The 18,338-nt window shown below is 46.4% G+C and overlaps 1 protein-coding gene across 1 annotated transcript in view; it reads right to left on the reverse strand.

Annotated features, from left to right (window-relative positions):
- TXNDC16 (thioredoxin domain containing 16) overlaps nucleotides 1-18,338 on the reverse strand; it is a 78,716-nt gene that overhangs the window by 47,487 nt on the left and 12,891 nt on the right. Inside the window, exons 3-9 of the mRNA XM_034767592.1 lie at nucleotides 12,590-12,687; nucleotides 11,277-11,480; nucleotides 10,510-10,592; nucleotides 9,396-9,469; nucleotides 7,702-7,776; nucleotides 7,326-7,447; nucleotides 6,953-7,043 (exon numbers count right to left, since the gene is read on the reverse strand). Coding sequence (XP_034623483.1) covers nucleotides 6,953-7,043; nucleotides 7,326-7,447; nucleotides 7,702-7,776; nucleotides 9,396-9,469; nucleotides 10,510-10,592; nucleotides 11,277-11,445 — 614 coding nt within the window. The 5' untranslated portion in view covers nucleotides 11,446-11,480; nucleotides 12,590-12,687. The remainder of the gene's footprint in view (nucleotides 1-6,952; nucleotides 7,044-7,325; nucleotides 7,448-7,701; nucleotides 7,777-9,395; nucleotides 9,470-10,509; nucleotides 10,593-11,276; nucleotides 11,481-12,589; nucleotides 12,688-18,338) is intronic.

The raw sequence follows: 18,338 nt of genomic DNA on the forward strand, positions 1-18,338 counted from the left end.
GACGGGTGTTTCTCTCCCTTCTGACCAGGGTATGTCCAGGCTGCACCGTGCCTTGCCTTCCCTGTATATTTCCCAGCAGAGACGGGTTGCTCAAGCACACCTGCTGGCTTTCCTTTCAGAGAGGGGAAAGAGGTGTCATTGCTATAGTGACACGGTCCTGCACAGCACTGCCGATCCGAGCCTGCTGTATTCGCAAGGTACAAAGCATTCCAGAGAAACCACATTAAAAATCAATAAAAGAGTCTACCCGCCTGCTAATAAGCTTATCGGGGCTCACCCCAACCCGAATCTGAGCTCCCGCAGGAGCAGTCCTTCAGCCCCCCACCCCAGGGCGATTCCTTGTGGTTTCAGGTTCATCACAGCTTCAGCTCAGAACAAGCACCCAGGCTTACAGGCCCAGGCTTTCCCTTTCCTAAGGATTGGGGCCCTCCGGGGACCAGGGTCCTATTCCTTTGCTGGATCAGGAAGAAGGCCCTGAGCCAGTTTAAAACCAGGCCATTTATCCAAAAATCCTCTTTGTCCATTGATCCCTGGAGAATTCACTTTGAACTAGTATAGGCACACCTCCCCAGGGGGTGGCTTCACAGGGCTGACAACCGGAGGAATTACGTTAGCCTCCAACCTATACTAGGGAAGGTACATACAGCTCCACAACACATACACAGTGGCGTTGTTAATACACTGGAGTCCAAAGATATTAACCCTAATTCAATAAGGTTTGCCTTAATTCATTAAAGTTTATCTTAATTCCTGTGCAGGATATGGCAGGACGTTGTCAGTCTGCCACAGAGTTCACTACTGTCTCTATGCAAGGGACACCATCATAGGACCTAACCACATCAGCCACGCCATCAGGGGCTCGTTCACCTGCACATCTACCAATGTGATATATGCCATCATGTGCCAGCAATGCCCCTCTGCCATGTACATTAGCCAAACCGGACAGTCTCTACGCAAAAGAATTAATGGACACAAATCTGACGTCAGGAATCATAACATTTAAAAACCAGTAGGAGAGCACTTCAGTCTCCCTGGGCACTCAATAACAGACTTAAAAGTGGCCATTCTTCAACAAAAAAACTTCAGAAACAGACTTCAATGAGAAACTGCAGAACTGGAATTAATTTGCAAACTTGACACCATCAAATTAGGGCTGAATAAAGACTGGGAGTGGCTGGGTCACTACAAAAAATAATTTCCCCTCTGTTGATACTCACAACTTCTTGTCAACTTTTGGAAATGGGCCACATCCACCATGATTGAATTGGCCTCATTAGCACTGACCCCCCCCCACTTGGTAAGGCAACTCCCATCTTTTCATGTGTTGTATATTTATACCTGCTACTGTATTTTCCACACCATGCATCTGATGAAGTGGATTCTAGCTCACAGAAGCTTATGCCCAAATAAATTTGTTAGTCTATAAGGTGCCACAAGGACTCCTCATTGTTTTTACTGTATTTAAGACATCCCAAAATTATTATTATTGTTTGTATTACTGTAATCCCTACGAATCCTTATCACGGACCAGGATCCCATTGGTTAGGTGCTGTACATACACAGACCAAACACAGTCCCTGCCCCAAGGACATTGCAATCTAAGCGTAAGACAAGAGACAGCTGATAGATACAGGAGTACCGGGAAACAATGATGAGAAATACGGGTCAACACACAGACCAAGGGCCTAACTGTGGTCAGGGTTTTTGTAGGCGTCAGGGCAAAGAAGAGTTTTGAGAAGGGTCTGGAGGCTAAGTGGGTGGCTTTGTGGATGCTCCCAAGCGTGTGGGGCGGCGTGGCAGAAAACACGAAGGCGGTTCTTTGAAAATTTGACAAGCGGAGGAGCGAGGCTGGCATGACGGCTGAGCAGAGATGAGCATCGACAGAGAATGAGAGATGAGGGCTAGGGTGGGCAGAGACCATGAAGGGCCCTGAAAGCGAAGACAAGCTTGTGTTTGATGCAACAGAGAAAGGAGAGCCAAAATCCGCAACAAGATTTTAAAGTTAGCAAGAACAGACAACGCTCAAATTCAAAGGTAATCCGGTGAGTGTTCAAGACTCTGGGGTCTATTCGACCAATCCTAGCATTAAGATGCAGTATTGTGCCAAAACAGTTTTAAAAACCTATGCATATTACCAAACTACCCTCTACCGGGAGTCGAATGGCCTCGCTCCATTGAAATCAGAGCTGGGGAGCTGGCCCCATTGATTTCAATGGTGGTGGAAGTCAGACTTCAAGGCTATTTCATTCTTTCTCATAATGAAAAATGCCACGGGATCTACTCTGTTATTGGCTACAATGGGAATCCTCATGTGAGAAAGGATTACTCACAGGAGTAAGGGTTTATAGGGCTGGGCTCACGGTGTTTTACATCTGACAACTTGGGATTCATTAATTACATTTACAACCCTGTATGAACAATTTCTTGGCCTTTAAACTAAAATCAAAAGTAGCTTCAGTGTAGGAAAGGCAGCGTTGCCTAGCAGATAGAGCATTAGCCTAGGACTCAGGAGACCTGGGTTCTTTCCTGTCTCTGCTGCTGGGTGACCTTGGGCAAGTCACTTCCCTACTCTGTTCCTCAGTTTCCCCATTTGTAAAATTGGGCTAATGACATTGACCTCCTTTGCAAAGCGCTTTGAGATCTACCGATGACAAGCGCTATAGGACAGCTAAATATAAGTTTTATTCTATTAATACATAATAGTTCCTGCTCTTGCAGCAGGATGGATTCATTGGGCCGGATGCTTACTTAGTATTGGTGTAGTGCCTCTGACATCCATGGAGCTACTCTGGTTTACACCAGCTGCGGATCCTGTTCTGATAATAGATGTTCTTCTTTAACTACTACAAGTCTAGGCTCCTATGTCAATGTTCTAAAAAAACTGCAACCATGCCACCTAGTGGACAGCCAGCTAACTCGATCAAAGATAACGTTTCCTCATTAGCATGTCATGCTTTACGCTATTGCAATGTGGAAAGCAAAAGTTGCCCTATTTAGCAAAGTCAATCCTCACTTTAGGATATGACGAGAATGATTTTCTTTGTTAGACATTAGCTGGTGAAAGGGTAAACATAAGTGTCCTTTGGTGGACATGTCTGATAAAAGCTCATAGATCCATAGAGTCCAAGGCCAGACGGGACCATTGTGACCATGTGGTCTGATCTCCCGTACCATACAGGCCAGAGAACTTCCCAAACTAATTCCTAAAACAGAACTTTTAGAAAAAACATCCAATCTTGATTTTAAAATTGTCACTGATGGAAAATCTACTACGACCCATGGTAAATTGTTCCAATGGTTAATTACTCTCACCATTAACGTGCGCTTTATTTCCAGTCTGAATTTGTCTAGCTTCAATTTCCAGCCATTGGATCATGTTAGACTTTTGTCTGCTAGACTAAAGAGCCCATTATTAAACATTTCTTCCCCATGTAGGAACTTCTAGACTGTGATCAAGTCACCTCTTAATTTTCTCTTTGTTAGCTAACTAGATTGAGCTCTGTGAGTCTATCACCACAAGGCAGGTTTTCTAATCCTTTAATCATTCTTGTGGCTCTTGTCCTGGAGGGATAGCTCAATGGTTTGAGCATTAGCCTGCTAAACCCAGAGTTGTGAGTTCAATCCTTAAGGGGGCCATTTAGGGATCTGGGGCAAAAATCTCTCTGGGGATTAGTCCTGCTTTGAGCAGGGGGTTGGACTAGATGACCTCCTGAGGTCCCTTCCAACCCTGACATTCTATGAACTCTGTCAAATGTATTTAATCCCAGCTATTCCTTTATAGTCACCCATCCAAGTCTAGGCAATATCATTGGTATGAAAAGGCGGCGGGGGGGAAGTTAACGGGGAGCCAAGAAATGACACAATGATCTGAATCCCAAACCTTTCCAGGAAGTTTTTCAAATGTCAAGTCTCTGTGTTCACAAGTGAGGCCAAGACAATAATTGTGGAACGTGGAAGCCAATCAAAGTGTTCACCTGAGCACTCCACATAAGCATGTGAACATAAGGGGTTGCATCTTGGGAAAATGCAAGCAATAGCAAAACTCCCATTTACTTCATCAGGACCAGGATCCAGTTGACACTCTCCTTCCCTTCACTTCTCCTGCACAACCTCATGCTGGAGATCTCCTAGTCTCCTTGACGTTAAGGCCAGAAGAGATCGTTATGATCATCCACTCTGACGTCCTGCATAAGCCAGGCCATAGAATGTCACCTAGGGATTCCTGCACTAGAGGGAACTAACTGCCCTCAAGCCCAATAAGCGGTAGTTGAACTAGAGCATCCATTGGATGGGCCAAAGCCACAACACCACTCTCTAAAGGGAACCCGTTAAGTCCTGACGTCTCTGCACCCTGCCTCAGAACAGTGTTCGTGTGTGGCCATCACTTGACTTCCATGGTGCCTTACACTCATGTCCCTTGACTTCAGTGGAACCAGGCTTGGCCCAAAAGAAATAGCTTGTCTAGATTCCAGTTTGCAACCTTTAATAAGTGGGCGGTTTGGTCCAGTGGCTAGGGCCCGAGCTTAGCAGCTGGGAGACCGAGGGTCAGTTCCCTGCTTGACCACAGAGTGCCCATGTTGCTTGGGGCAAGTTGCTGTGTGCCTTGTTCATTGTGCCTCAAATAGGGATACTAGCATTGTGGTTGTGAGGTGCTCAGACCCTATGACCCCCAAGGTCACAGAAATGCCTAAAAAACATAAACCAACTTGTGTGATAGTCCCATCCAGTCTAACCTGGGTGAGGTTTTTCGGAGTGAGCCAGACGCTGATTCCCTGTGTTTTCCAACACCCACAGACGTACTATACTGTCGTCAAACTTTGGGCCAGATCCTCAGCGGGTGTAAACTGGTTGTGCTCCAGTGAAATCAAGGCTGCTGCACTAATTCACAGCAGCAGAGGACTGAGCGCCGTACGTCCCTCTGCAATAGCTGAGGGCCCTGCTGAGCCAGGAGCCCCCCTCAAAGAGCTGTTGGCGTCATGAGCACCTACACTCCCTGTCTCTTTATGCTGCAGCTGGTGGACTAACAGTGCAGCTTTACTCTGAAAGGTGACAGCAGGCCTGCTGCATTCAAAAGTGCTGTATTTTGCCCAAGTGCTCCTGGGGGGAGGTGCCACAGAGCTGTCCCTCCCTCCCTTCCCCACCAGATCTGCAAGTCTGTGCTCTCAAAAGCAGAGGGGCACGACTGGTTGAATGCCGTTCTTGCAACGGCATCAACTGGCAGCCAAATCAAAGGGCTCCCATCAGAGCCCACCTCAGTGTGACTGAAAAGTCTTGTGAATTGTCCCAAAAATGAATCTCTCTCAATTTGTAGCTTGAATGTTTCAAACAATAAGCAGGAGGGTGGGAGAGGGTCACTGAGAGGGGACCTGACCCGGAGGAGAATCTCCCCCTGTCCAACCAAACTAGCACTGACTGCGGATTGTTTGCATCACACAGTCCAGTCCAGCCAAGCTCAAGCTGGATTCCCTTTGAAAGAAGCAAAGCGAAGGGAAACCCACTGACACTGCACCAGCTGAGATCGAGAGCAGCTCTTCAGGCTCCGGGGCCCGACGGGGAGGAAGACAGGCAGCATTCCTGACTCCGTTTTGTCAGGGGGACCGTGTATTTCATTGCTGATCCGGGATCGGCGGCACAAGTCACTTCTGGAAACCTTTGCAAGTCTCCATGTGACGCAAAGGAATGGGTGGCATTAGCCGTGCTTTGGGAGAGTCCCATGGCGCCACTGATGTCTATGGCATGTCACTACGAAACATCGACAAGGGACCAGAGGTGATACCCTGGCCCCACCAAAATCAATGGAAAACTCCCACTGACTTCAGGGTTTCACCCCATGGTTTTTAAAGCTGGAAACCTCAGTAGAATCCATGTGTCAGAGGGACACCGAGCTTCAGTGGGGCAGGGCGGCCCCAGTTGCCAATTTTCTGTGTTAAACCATCCCTGGGACCACTGAGTAAAAGGCGGCCTTATGTCTAAGGCTCTGGCCTGGAACTCAGGAGAGCTGGGTGCAAGTCCCAGCTCTGCCACAGCCTGCCTGTGTAACCCTGGGCCAGTCACATCATCTCTCCGTGCCTTCCTCCCCCGTCTGTGAAGCGGGGACGATACTTCTCCCACCTCATGGTGAGACTGAATTCATTGATGTATGCGACTCTCCAGTAAGAGGAGCCACGTCGGCGCGTAGACAGAAATTGTGCCAGTCTATCGAGTGCTGGGAAAATAGGTTCTGATCCCGCTGACATCAACAGAAGGCGAGGTGGCTCAATGCCTCACAGAATCGGGTGCACAGAGTGGTCTGATCTTCCACCCAGAAACATCAGCTTCCTCACGTTAGTGTTCTGTCCCTCCCTGCTCAGCCCCAGAATCCTGACCTCTGGCTCCGTGTGTGACTGACAGAGCCACCAGCTCTTCCCTGGTCTGACTTTCAGGGGTTGCTTAACGTTGTAAATGTGGGGGGTTAAAACATCCAGGATGAGAGATGGGCACCACAGCCAGTTGAGGAGGAAAAGACACAAGTCCTGAAGAACAAAGCTTGGCCCTCAGACCCCGAGATAGCTACAGGCCTGGCAGTCAGAAAAAACAGCTCTTCACTAGTAAAGTGACTGCATTTGCTAGGGAGATCAGTGAGAAGCTGCCAGTGTGCCATCCCTGATGGTTTTTACAGTATTTGGAGCACAGCTGCATTTTCAGTTCAACGTTAGGGCAAAGGCTTGTGCTAGTTCTACTGAAACTAACCTGGTTCACCCGCGTCTGCTGCTCCAACCGCAAACAAACAGATTCTGCCACATTTACAGCAAAGCGTTCTCTCCTCCGCGAGTAGTCTCCTTCATTTCAACGGGGCTATTTATGGAGCACTCAGAACCTGGGTCTGCGCTTCTTCCCACCTAGGACTGTGACCAAACCAAACCAACAGCATAAGCCGTTCAGATGAGTCCCTTTCTCCGACCGTTATACCCACCCAATGTCCTTCGCCAGCGCCGCTTCTGTGGTTAAAACAAACTGGTGGGCAGTACCATATACAAAAGCAGCTTCCATTACTGCTCTGTGCTCTAAAAAAAAAAAAGGGTTCCAGTTAATACATTCTTAGCCCACTCCCTCACCCACGCTAAATATTATGGCCCAGATTTTCGGAATCGGCGTCAAAAAAAACATATATGCCTGACTAATTGGCACGCATTTCAGTATACTCTGCATGGTGAAATGCATCTTTCTTTTAAACAGAAATAAAGATGTTTGGAGATCTGGGTCAGAAACTCAGTTCTGCACTATCTTATCAAAAAAACAAAAAAAGCTCCTGAAAGGATATTAAGATGGAAGGTTGATTTTAGTACCTGGCGTTCCAATCGCTGGCACATAGGCAAAGACGACATTTGATCTTCCCTTCAGAGAATTCTCTAGATTCTGAAGCTCCACCAGTGTTGTAATATATTTAACTTCGTTAAAGAGAAGGGCGCTGAGAAGACATAAAAATCTCATTTACAGCATTCTTCAAAAGCAACCAGAAAATTTTCACCCACAACTGCAGGCACAGAGCAGAGCAGGTGCACCTCTGGCTACCTGCCTCATGAAGCAGCAGATGCAACTGCTCCGATTTGCCCCGAAATAGTCCCCCAGGATGTACCGAGTTCATGTTTATGCAAAGCGTCAGGCAACAAGCGAAAAAACAAAGCAAATGATTTCACACAGATGAATGTTCGCTCTACTTACAACAGGGTATTGGCTACAATGGCATTCACGTCGAACAGGGCATCTGTGGGGAATTCTCTGAGCAATACGTTACCTCTAGGAAAGAGAACAACCAACCAAGTCATAAATCAACATAGAGGTTATTTATCCATGTAGCTGTACTTCCTAGTTCCTGATTCTTTTTGCAGATTCTAAGCCCAGACGGGATCATTCTGATTATGCCGTCTGACCTCCAGCATAACAGGCCGTAGAATTCCTGCACTGAGCTCAGTGCCTTTGGTTGAACTAGTGCATTTATCTTTTAGACAGACATCGCCCAAAATGCTCATCTGAGAGGAGACAAGAGACTCCTCTTAAATGGGACAGGTCAGTTAAAAGGAAAGCGTTTGTGCAAGGGATATGAACGTCTATGGGAGTTGGGCACCTAACTCACTTAGGTGCTTTTGGTGGTGTCTTCAATCTAACAAGCCTGCAAGAGATCCACAATGAATCCTGTATTAGCCCACTTTGCATTAACTTCAGTGCACTTTGGATCAGATCCTTTGTCAGGTAGGGAGACCGATCAGTGGTGAGCAAATGTAACCCATGCTTACTGAGTGGTGCTCTGTCTCCCTCTAGTGGTGGCTGGGCCACATAAGGTAGAGCTGACTGGGAATTTTTCATCAGTGTTTTTCAACTGAAAATCCAATTTTCACAAAATATTTTTGACAAATATTTTCAGTTTTTCACCAGGAAAATCTAAATGAAATATTTCATTTTTGATCAGGTCAATAGCTCCTGAGCCATGCAGTGCCTCGTGGGAGTTGTAATTTGGGTGCCTCGGCCCCCATTCTCCTCCATGGGCCAGGCTCCCCGGCTGAACTACATTTCCCATGATGCATCATGGTCTGACCTCTGGCTGAACCTCTACAGTGCATCAAGGGAGTCATATAACCATGGTGCATGCAGTCATATAACCATGGGAGATGCAGTCCAGTTTTTTTCCCCATAATGAAATCCTGCAGTCTAGCAGACTCTTGTCTCTGTTCCTTGTAACTTCAGACTCCTGGTTTGTTAAAAAGAAACAAAAAAGTGTTCACTTACACGCCAGTTCTTGGTGTAAAATGACCGCAGTTGCCTTGTATAAATATTTGCTTCCTCCAGAATAACACCAAGCAACTTATCTCTAACAAAGTCAAGAAAATCAGACTAAATTCACCCAGGCACCTCTTGTAAGGTCTAACCCATTCCTTCCATTCCCATCCAGTACTATTACAGGGCAGTGATCTATCTAGGGATACCTAAACCTGCATGGGGATGGAGGGGGGTAGACCAGGTGACCTCTTGAGGTCCCTTCCAGCCCTACATTTCTAGGACTCTATAAGAGCGACTTGTGGTATCCATTCCAGCTATTCACCTAAGCCACAATTTTAAATTGAATTTTCCATACTGATTCATCATTGAAAGCTAAAGGTTCCTCCCTGTACTTCCTGGATAATCTGAGAGGCTTCTAGGACTGGCAGACAGCTTGTCTGCTACTAATGGGCCTGATCTAAAATGGAGGTCTTTCCACTAGTTTCAAAGGATCATGGTGGAAAGTGTCTCCTTCGTTGCTACAGCCTTCCAGTGCCGGACATGTCAGCTTGCTGACGTGGTTTCCTTAAAACCTTGCAACAGAGAACCTTTCAAAAACAGTATTTTATTTAGTCACTAGCATGCAATAAAACTCCATTCACCTGAATAGGTATGCTTTCATTAAGGCATTTTCTTTCCCACAATATCTTGATACATCTTCTTTGAGACAATTAACCTGGGTATTTAAAACAAGTCGTTATAAATCTTGACGCACAGACAGATACCTACAAATATATAAAGTTGGAAGCATTTTATGGTCCAACTGTATGAAAGAGAATTTTTTAAAACCTATTGTAATAGGCAAAAATGCAATGAAGTGATACTGTGAATGGGATCCAGTGTTATGATTAAGATTTTACAAGCACAAAAGTCAGGAAATTCCAAGTCATGGTTCTCAAACAAACATAATTTAGCTACCTTCATTCAGTTTCACCCAGTTACTCCTATAGTAAGCCCAAACTATGTTTGATAGCTATGTGCTAATTTGTGTAGGATAACACTTAACAGAAAAGGCTGAGGAAAATTTCTTTACACTTCTCCTCAAAATATTTGGACTGAAAGCAAGCGTGTGAAATTTCACCCAAAAGGTCATCTTTTAGAAAACTGAACCTGCCTCAGGATAAGGATTAAAGGTTCAGTTGGTTGCAAAATGGTGTTTTTTTCCCCCACAATAAATGTAGATTTTTTTCAGCCAAAATCTGAATATTGAAAATATTACTATTTAGAAATGCTGCCACAGTGCCTCCCATTGTCCTCTGTAGGCAGGGCTCGGACTACATCGCCCATGATGCACCATGACCTCCCCTACTAAAGATGGGAGGGGATGCATCATGGGAGTCCCTGGCCACGATCCATGCAGGGAAATCCCTGCACTCACACAGAATCCAACGGGGCTTAATGGAGTTCCATGCAAGCCAGGGGTTTGCCAGCAGAGAGCCAACTCTGAGAGCAGAGAGCCCCCAGAGAGCAGGGTCGGACAGATGACAACAGCACCTTCTCAACTAGCTGCTTAGCATTGCTAGTGCTGCAGTTTAGAGGTGACTGCTGTGAACACATGAATACATCTGTTCCGCAGACAGTGACAACATAACCACCTGTACGGAGAACTGTCCCGCGTGCCCATGTGATCAGAATTACAGCCCCACCAGAGAACAGCCGCGTTATTGAGGAGTCTACAATTTCTCAGCTAGGAAAACAAATGACATGTTCATTTACCTTCACCACTGAAATCCCATAATCCTGAAGAGCTCCGACCGAGTTCTCTAGCTGTTCCAGAAACAGACGGACACCTGGAGAAACTGAAACACCAATAAGAGCTGGTTTCTCTAGATCTCTGGTCCTCTTGTGTATCAGGTAGAGTAGCTAGAACAAAACCTAATGTCACCTAATCTCTCTGGAGCGGACCTGACTCGCACTGAGTAGTAGCTTGCTCCACAAGTCTCCCCACTGATTTCAGCACGGCTACTAGTCAACGCAGACACAGGTATGACAAGCTGGCCTTATTTGCCTCAGTTTCCCATTTTACAGAGAGGGGCAATGTTACTTTCTGTTTCCCCAAGGAGGCACTTTTGGAGAGAAATACAACCCCCTTTTGGCAAGCTAGTCCACAGAAGGAGTTCCTTATGCGCACACAGAGCTCCGATGAAGGCAACGGGGGTCTGACAAAGACACAGCTCAACCTGCGGGATGGGTGCCTCCAACAGGAACAACAGTAGGAAAGCGCTCGCCTCCTCACATTTCTATGATCATCGGGAATATGCCGGGGAGTTGGCAAATTCCTGCTCTAAGAGATGTTCTTTTAAACTATTTAGGGTTTCAAGTTTTCCAAGAACTGTGACCATCTGATTTTCACCATTACCAAAGAGCCTTTTCCACAGCTACAATGTTATTTGCTCTCACAAGCACGTGAGACTTTCCCCTCAAGTTGCTTATTTCTCCTGCGAAGCCAGGATAATGAAAACACATACATTTAAAATACATACCATCTCGACTAAAATAAACCAGGGATGCTCTTCCCGGCTGCAAGCTACTGAAATACTCCTGGGGGCTCAGCTCTAGCAGTGTATTTGCATTTCTTGCCGCAGCCATGTAATAAGTACATAACAGGAAGAAAGAGAAGCAAGAAACCCATCCATTCATTTGGGGGAGCATGATTTCATCAGTTAAAGTCACTGCAGAAGCCACATCTGAAAAAAAAAAAATTGTCTGCTGTTTACATAGATTTCCAGATCTGTGACTGTAATTTACAAATGTGACAAGGCCAATAAACACCAATGATTAAAATGCGAGTTTATCTAACTATAAAAATAGCAGATGAATTCAGTTACAGCAAAGCTAATGTTGATTACAATTGCAGGCCATTCCTGTTTCTTATTAATTATATTTGCAACCCTCTGTGGCTGTGGTTTGGGGCTGGGGATTTTTTTGTTTGTTTTTGTTTTGTTTTGTTTTTTTGAGACGGTTAGAGAAAGTCAAGTATCCAGAAATGAAAACAGTGCCCACCTACACACAGATCTTTCAATGCACAACTCTCCCCACCCCCTCACCTCAAGTAACTGATTAGGATCAAAGTAGCTTCATACACTCTACTGATCATGACATGCATGAACAAAGAGCTTCCCAAAAGGCCTTTTTAGCCACTTCTTTGCTCCAGTTTTACGCCAGTGCCACTAGAGTGAAATCAGGGTAACGCAAAGGCCAACCAAGCCTTTTTACTGTGCACAAATTGGGTTAAGAAAAGAGCAGACACATGAGATGTTTATTGCATTTCCCCCACATCCATGCACAGAAGGTGAAATTCACACCCCCTTCTCCTTGCAGCAAAGCTGGAGTGGGGACCTCTATGAAACTTTGGGAGTTGGATCTAGCCTCCAACTTTTTTGCGCAGGATGTAGGGCAGCCCTGCGTGCAACTGCCATCCCTGGACCGCCACAGGGGCCAGAGCTGCAGCAGGATCTGTGTTGGCTCTCCCTTCCTCCCCGCCACGCTGCCTGGTGAGGAGCTGGCACAGAGCCCCCTGAATCTCAATGGGTGCTCTCTCCAGGGCTGCCCAACCCCCACACACTAGCAACACTGCAACTTGGCTCTGTTGGGGAGCCTTCCACAGACCCCTTGAGAGGCTCTGATGATCTCCGCCCTGTTGGTAAAGTAACCTTCGGGTGACCTTGACACAGCAAAAATCATGCATCCAGTTCATCAAACCTCCCAAAGCAAACGAGTGCTGTTCTTCTATCCAGAACCAACACAAATAAACAAGGTGCCTTTGCAAGAGTATTGCAGGATTAGAAAATGTCACCTGTATTTGATTCTTCTGTGTAATGCTGGTTTGCAATAGATGACTCAGCCACTAGATGTCACTGTTTGCTGTATAGCGTTCCAAACAAGGTGTGGTTCCTGGCAAACAAGGGAGACAAAGCTGGGATTCAAGCTGCTAAGAAGCCCCTTTGTTTTGCACTATAGCTGCAGATGATTTCTTTACTCAACACCTCCTGTTTAAGACAGACCATGAAACTGCATATTGTGACATCTTGTGCTCCCAGCTATTAGGGTTGCCAATTTTGGCTGGACGCATTCCTGGAGGTTTCATCGCATGACATAATCTTTAATTAAAGATTAATCTTTGAATCCTGGAGACTCCAGAACAATCTGGAAGGCTGGCAACCCTAACTAACTGAGGCTGTTATAGCAGGAGTGCTCAAAAACAAACACAAAATCCGGCCACCCTCCAACAGCAGACATAGTTAATTGTGGATAGACATAGTTTTTGTGGATACAGACTAACGCGGCTATCCCCTGATAGTTAGCAAAGACACAGAGACCTAATCTTCAGGTTCTCCCTCTGTGTTCAAGTACTCTGCCTTTCCTGCTCTCTGGACACTTTAAAATACAAGTACACACAAATTCCACTTTATAGTAAGAAGGCTTGGAAGGATTAGATATTTATTGGTAAACATCAGTAAACACTGATTGCACTGTATACATACTAACCAATGAAAATATATTTCCTTCTATAATAATCTAAATGTACAGGCAGGAGAAATAAGGAAAATGCTGTTTGAGAATTTAGAGTCAAAGTTCAGTGATTTAGACTTTCGAATTAGCTTGTTACAAAGAGACGAGCAAATGAACAGTAAAAACAGGTATGATTTGTTAAATGAAGGATATTTCCTTTGTGTAGTTTGATAGGTGATATTGACAATTTATGTCAATGGTTTATAAAGCCTTAACTCTTTGAATCTTGATGTCTAAATAATTGTCTGACCCCTCCCCAGCATTTCAAACAGCTGTGAAAATGTAAATGGATACAAAGAGAAAAACAATGCTTAAAAGTATGTTGATATTATCCATCAAAATGATAAAAATCTAATTCTGCCAAGATTAATAGTAAGCAACACTATCACCACATGCCATTGTGTCTGTCCGCTCCTTGTTGAGTGATGCTTAACATCCAGGGGCGTAAAAAGTACTCCTGGGGAAATTCTGCACTAAAAAATTTAAAATTCTGTGCACAGTATTTTAAAATTCTGCATATTTTATTTGTCAAAATAACACTATATAATCATGCCAGTTTCAATGATTTCGGTAATTTATTTCAAAATACCTGTCAGCAAGTATGTCTGTAACAGTACAGACAAAAAAATTCCCCCAGGAGTAGAGAGTTAAAAAAAGCCCTATGACAACCCCGTTCCTGTTTCTCTGCCCACTCCTCCCCAGAGCCCAGGGATCCAGAGGGAGAAACGGACTGATGCTGAGTCCCGGGCTTGTAGGGAGTTTCCTGCACATCCCTTCCTTCCTTCAGGGCCTGCGGGGAACTGCTGCTGCTGCGAACCCTCCAGCTCCCTCCCTCTCTTCCCGGCAGTGTCTTCTATTTGTAAGCGGGACTCTGCTGGGTCCAGCAGCTCCTAGTGGCAGTCAGCAGCTCTGCAGCCCATTTCCGTATGGGGGGTAAAGGAAATTCTGCATGCACAACATTAATTTCTGCGCAAATTCTGCATTGCGCAGTGGCGCAGAATTCCCACCGGAGTAAAAAAGAATGCACTCTCCACCAACTACTTAAACTTGTCTCCTAAAAACAGACACTGTTTTTAATACTGCCTGAAAAACACAGGCTGCAGTTTTAAACGTGTTCCAACATTTTTTTCAAATTAGTAAAATTCTTTATTATTATTTCTGTCACTGTGGCGCCTAGAGAAGCAGCTATGAAGGACACAGAGTCTGACCCAAAACCCCCTGCAATCAACAGAAGGATTTCTACTGGCCTCCATGAGCTGAATCAGGCCCTAATAAAGTACAGAGACAGCGGCTCTGGAAACCCCTTAGACAGAGCAGAGGAAATTTCATTCTCATTTGAGAGGCTCTGCTGATCTCCGCCCTGTTGGTAAAGTAACTGGAATTGACTTTGCTCTGCTGTCTTGTTTGTTCCCCTGCATCAGGGACGGCTTGTTGATCAGGAAGAGCATTTGCAAGGCGGCATCATTGTTTGGTCATGGGGAAAAGAGAGCAGCGTCCTTCTCTCCGTGGTGTGGAGGAAGCAGCATGTGACAGATCAGGGGCTCCACCAGCCGGGGCACTACGGGAGCCACCCAGGGGAGACATTACATGCTTAAAGTTTTATACCTAGAAGATTTTAAGTGTTTGAAGTTTTTAAGATGTTTACAAGACCCCATCCTCTCTCCCTGTTATGTCCAGTCCCATCGTCTCACGCACTGCTTGGCCACGTCGACTGTGGTCCTGCACACCCCACCCTGGGTCCCTACGCACCCTCAGCAATGACCAGCCTTTCCAGGCCTGCCTGTGGCTTGGCAAGATCTCCCTGTCACCCGTTCTCTGCCTCTCCTCATGCTCCCCAGTAGCTGGCATCTCCTTAAGGCCCTCGGCCTTCTTCCAAGAATCCCTCCATCTCCCCCATTATTCTTCCCTCCTCTCTATCCCTCCTCCAGCCAACTGCTAGATCCCACCCACATCGCTCCCACACACATGCTCTCTATGCCTCCCCAGGCCCCTTCATCCCCTTGCATGTCCCCCAGGCCCACTCTCCTTTTCCCACATTTCACACACCCTGCCCCCTTTCAGTTTGTTGGTAACTGGACCCTGAGACCCCACCCCCGCTCAGTCTCTTCCCCCAAGGCCCCGCCCCCAACACTCCCCCCTTACCCCCCCACATCCCCTTCGCTCCCTGGATCGTCTCCACCTCCCTCTCCCACCCACCCCCTCAACTGGGCTCCTCTGCTCCGGGGCCGGGACGGGAGCTGCTGCAGTCTGACAAGGAGCCAACTTGCAGGGAGAAGGCAGCCCCGGCTGAGCAGGGGCTGGGGTGGGTTAGTGACCCAGCTAACCGGGCTTTTGGGGTCCGGTCAGTACATCTGACTGGACACTTTCAGGTCCCCTTTTCAACTGGACTTTCCCGTCGAAAACTGGGCACCTGGCAACCCTATGCCCACAGGGTCTCCTGCATCGCCCTTCATGGCCCACCAGGGTCCTGGGTCCCCCTCCACATTCCCCTTCTGCAGATCCAAGATCAGACAGCGCAACTCCATGCTAATGCTCGATGTGCCCCTCGCCCCCAGTCCACCGCCCTTCCAATCACCTCCCACTCCCTCCATGCCCTCCTTCTGGACTCCTGCCCCATGGATCCGCCCCTGCTTACCTTCCCCCTCTCCATGCCCCCCATCACTGGCTCACTCCAGCAGCAACTGCAGCAAAGGTTGGAGTCAGCAGAAGGTCAGTTTAAATTATAAATGTTTACATTATTTCTACTGTAAATAGTGCTCTCTGTGCACATCAAACCAGCTCTTTATAACTTGGGAATTCCCCCAATACCCCCTTCCTTCCCCCCTCCTCCTCCAAAATCAACTCAAAGGCACCTCTCCCCCAGCAAAGCCAATAAAACAAACATGGAGGCTGGACACCAAACCCTTCTAGAGACAGGATGAGCCCCCCGCCACCCCACAAAAGAAAGAATTAGGGCATTTTCCAATGACAGAGACACTTTTGAGACACCGTAACTTTCAAATCTCTCTCTGAATTTCACCAAACTTCCCAAAAATTCCCATCCCAGGGATGAATCATAGAATCATTGAATATCAGGGTTGGAAGGGACCTCGGGAGGTCATCTAGTCCAACCCCCACTGGGTGTGGAGATGTGGCAGGTGGAATTTGGGGAGGGGAGGGGGGGCTCAGTTTATTTTTGAGAAAGCTGAGGGTGGAGGGGAGTGTTTTAAAAAGTCAGATTTACAGGGAAAATCTAAGTTCAGCTTTACCTGTGGGTCAATTCCTGCTGCTTCGTAATGAAGTATTCTGAAAGGAGGCCTAGAAGTAAATAGGAGTGTGAGTGAATAGGGAAATAGACACCACGCCTTATTCTCCACGGTCTTGCACCTTACGTCATCATTTTCACCTGTGCAAGATGTGTGTATTATTATTATTATTATTTATGTATTATTATTATTTAATTCCCACAGCTCCCGGGAGCCCCAATCATGGACTAGAAACCCATTGTGCACGGAACAAACAATTATATCAAGTTCCTTTGTAATCTGGTAGCATTTCACATCCACTCAGTAGTATTAATCATCAACCAGGGTGCAAGGCACTGGAGAATCAACCCACACGGCCAAAGCAAGAGCTAACTAGATTCTAAGGGTACGTCTACACTTACCGGCGGCAGGCAATCGATGTTCTGGGATCGATTTATCGCGTCTGGTTTAGACGCAATAAATCGATCCCGGAAGTGCTCGCCGTCGACGCCGGTACTCCAGCTCGGCGAGAGGAGTACGCAGCATCGACGGGGGAGCCTCCCTGCCACGTCTGGACCCGTGTTAAGTTCGGACTAAGCTACTTCGAATTCAGCTACGTTATTAACGTAGCTGAATTTGCATACCTTAGTCCGAAGTGGGGGGTTAGTGGGGACCAGGCCTAAGTCTTGTCCACTAACTCAGCCATTAGTGCCCGGCAATCAAGGTAGTGGCACCAGTGCTGATTCCTTAATTAACACAAAAAGAACAGGAGTACTTGTGGCACCTTAGGGACTAACAAATTTATCTGTGCATAAGCTTTCGTGGGCTACAGCCCACTTCATCGGATTCATGTAGTGGAAAATACAGTAGGTATATAGTGTGTATGGTAACACCCATTGTTTCATGTTCTCTGTGTATATATATATCTTCCTACTATATTTTCCACTACATGCATCCGATGAAGTGGGCTGTAGCCCACGAAAGCTTATGCTCAAATAAATGTGTTAGTCTCTAAGGTGCCACAAGTACTCCTGTTCTTTTTGCGGATACAGACTAACAGGGCTGCTACTCTGAAACCTGTCATTAATTTACACTGTTTGCCTTTATGCAGTGTAGTTGTAGCCCTGTTGGTGGCAGGATATTACAGAGACAAGGTGGGTGAGGTAAGATCTTTTATTGGACCAACTTCAGCTGATGAGAGAGACACAAGCTTTCTAGCCACAGAGCTCTTTGTCAGGTCTGGGAAAGGAATTCCCAGCCTCCCAGCAAAATGCAGGGCGGAACAGATGGTTTAGGGTTAGTAGTTAGCACATATTGTAAGGGACCATTCAGGGTAGAGTGGCCCGTTAACACCTCCGCAGTCATAGGACAAGAGGGGTCAGTGGGTTACAGATGGCTGGAACAAGCCATAAATCCAGTGTTCTAGAACAAAAGTTGGTCCAATAAAAAATATTACTTCGCCCACCTTGTCTCTATAGTTTGCCTTTGTCCAGCCTGAGGGGTCAGCACCAGTTTGGCTGCATGCATTGCTGAGTCAACACTATTCCCAAATGTCAAGTATCAGGGGGTAGCCGTGTTAGTCTGTATCTACAAAAACAACAAAGAGTCTGGTGGCACCTTAAAGACTAACAGATTTATTTGGGCATAAGCTTTCGTGAGTAAAAACCTCACTTCTTCGGATCCGAAGAAGTGAGGTTTTTACTCACGAAAGCTTATGCCCAAATAAATCTGTTAGTCTTTAAGGTGCCACCAGACTCTTTGTTGTTTTTGTAGATACAGACTAACACGGCTACCCCCTGATACTTGACA

This window comes from Trachemys scripta, chromosome 4, assembly GCF_013100865.1.
Source record: "Trachemys scripta elegans isolate TJP31775 chromosome 4, CAS_Tse_1.0, whole genome shotgun sequence".
In the NCBI taxonomy this organism is placed as follows: Eukaryota; Metazoa; Chordata; order Testudines; family Emydidae; genus Trachemys; species Trachemys scripta.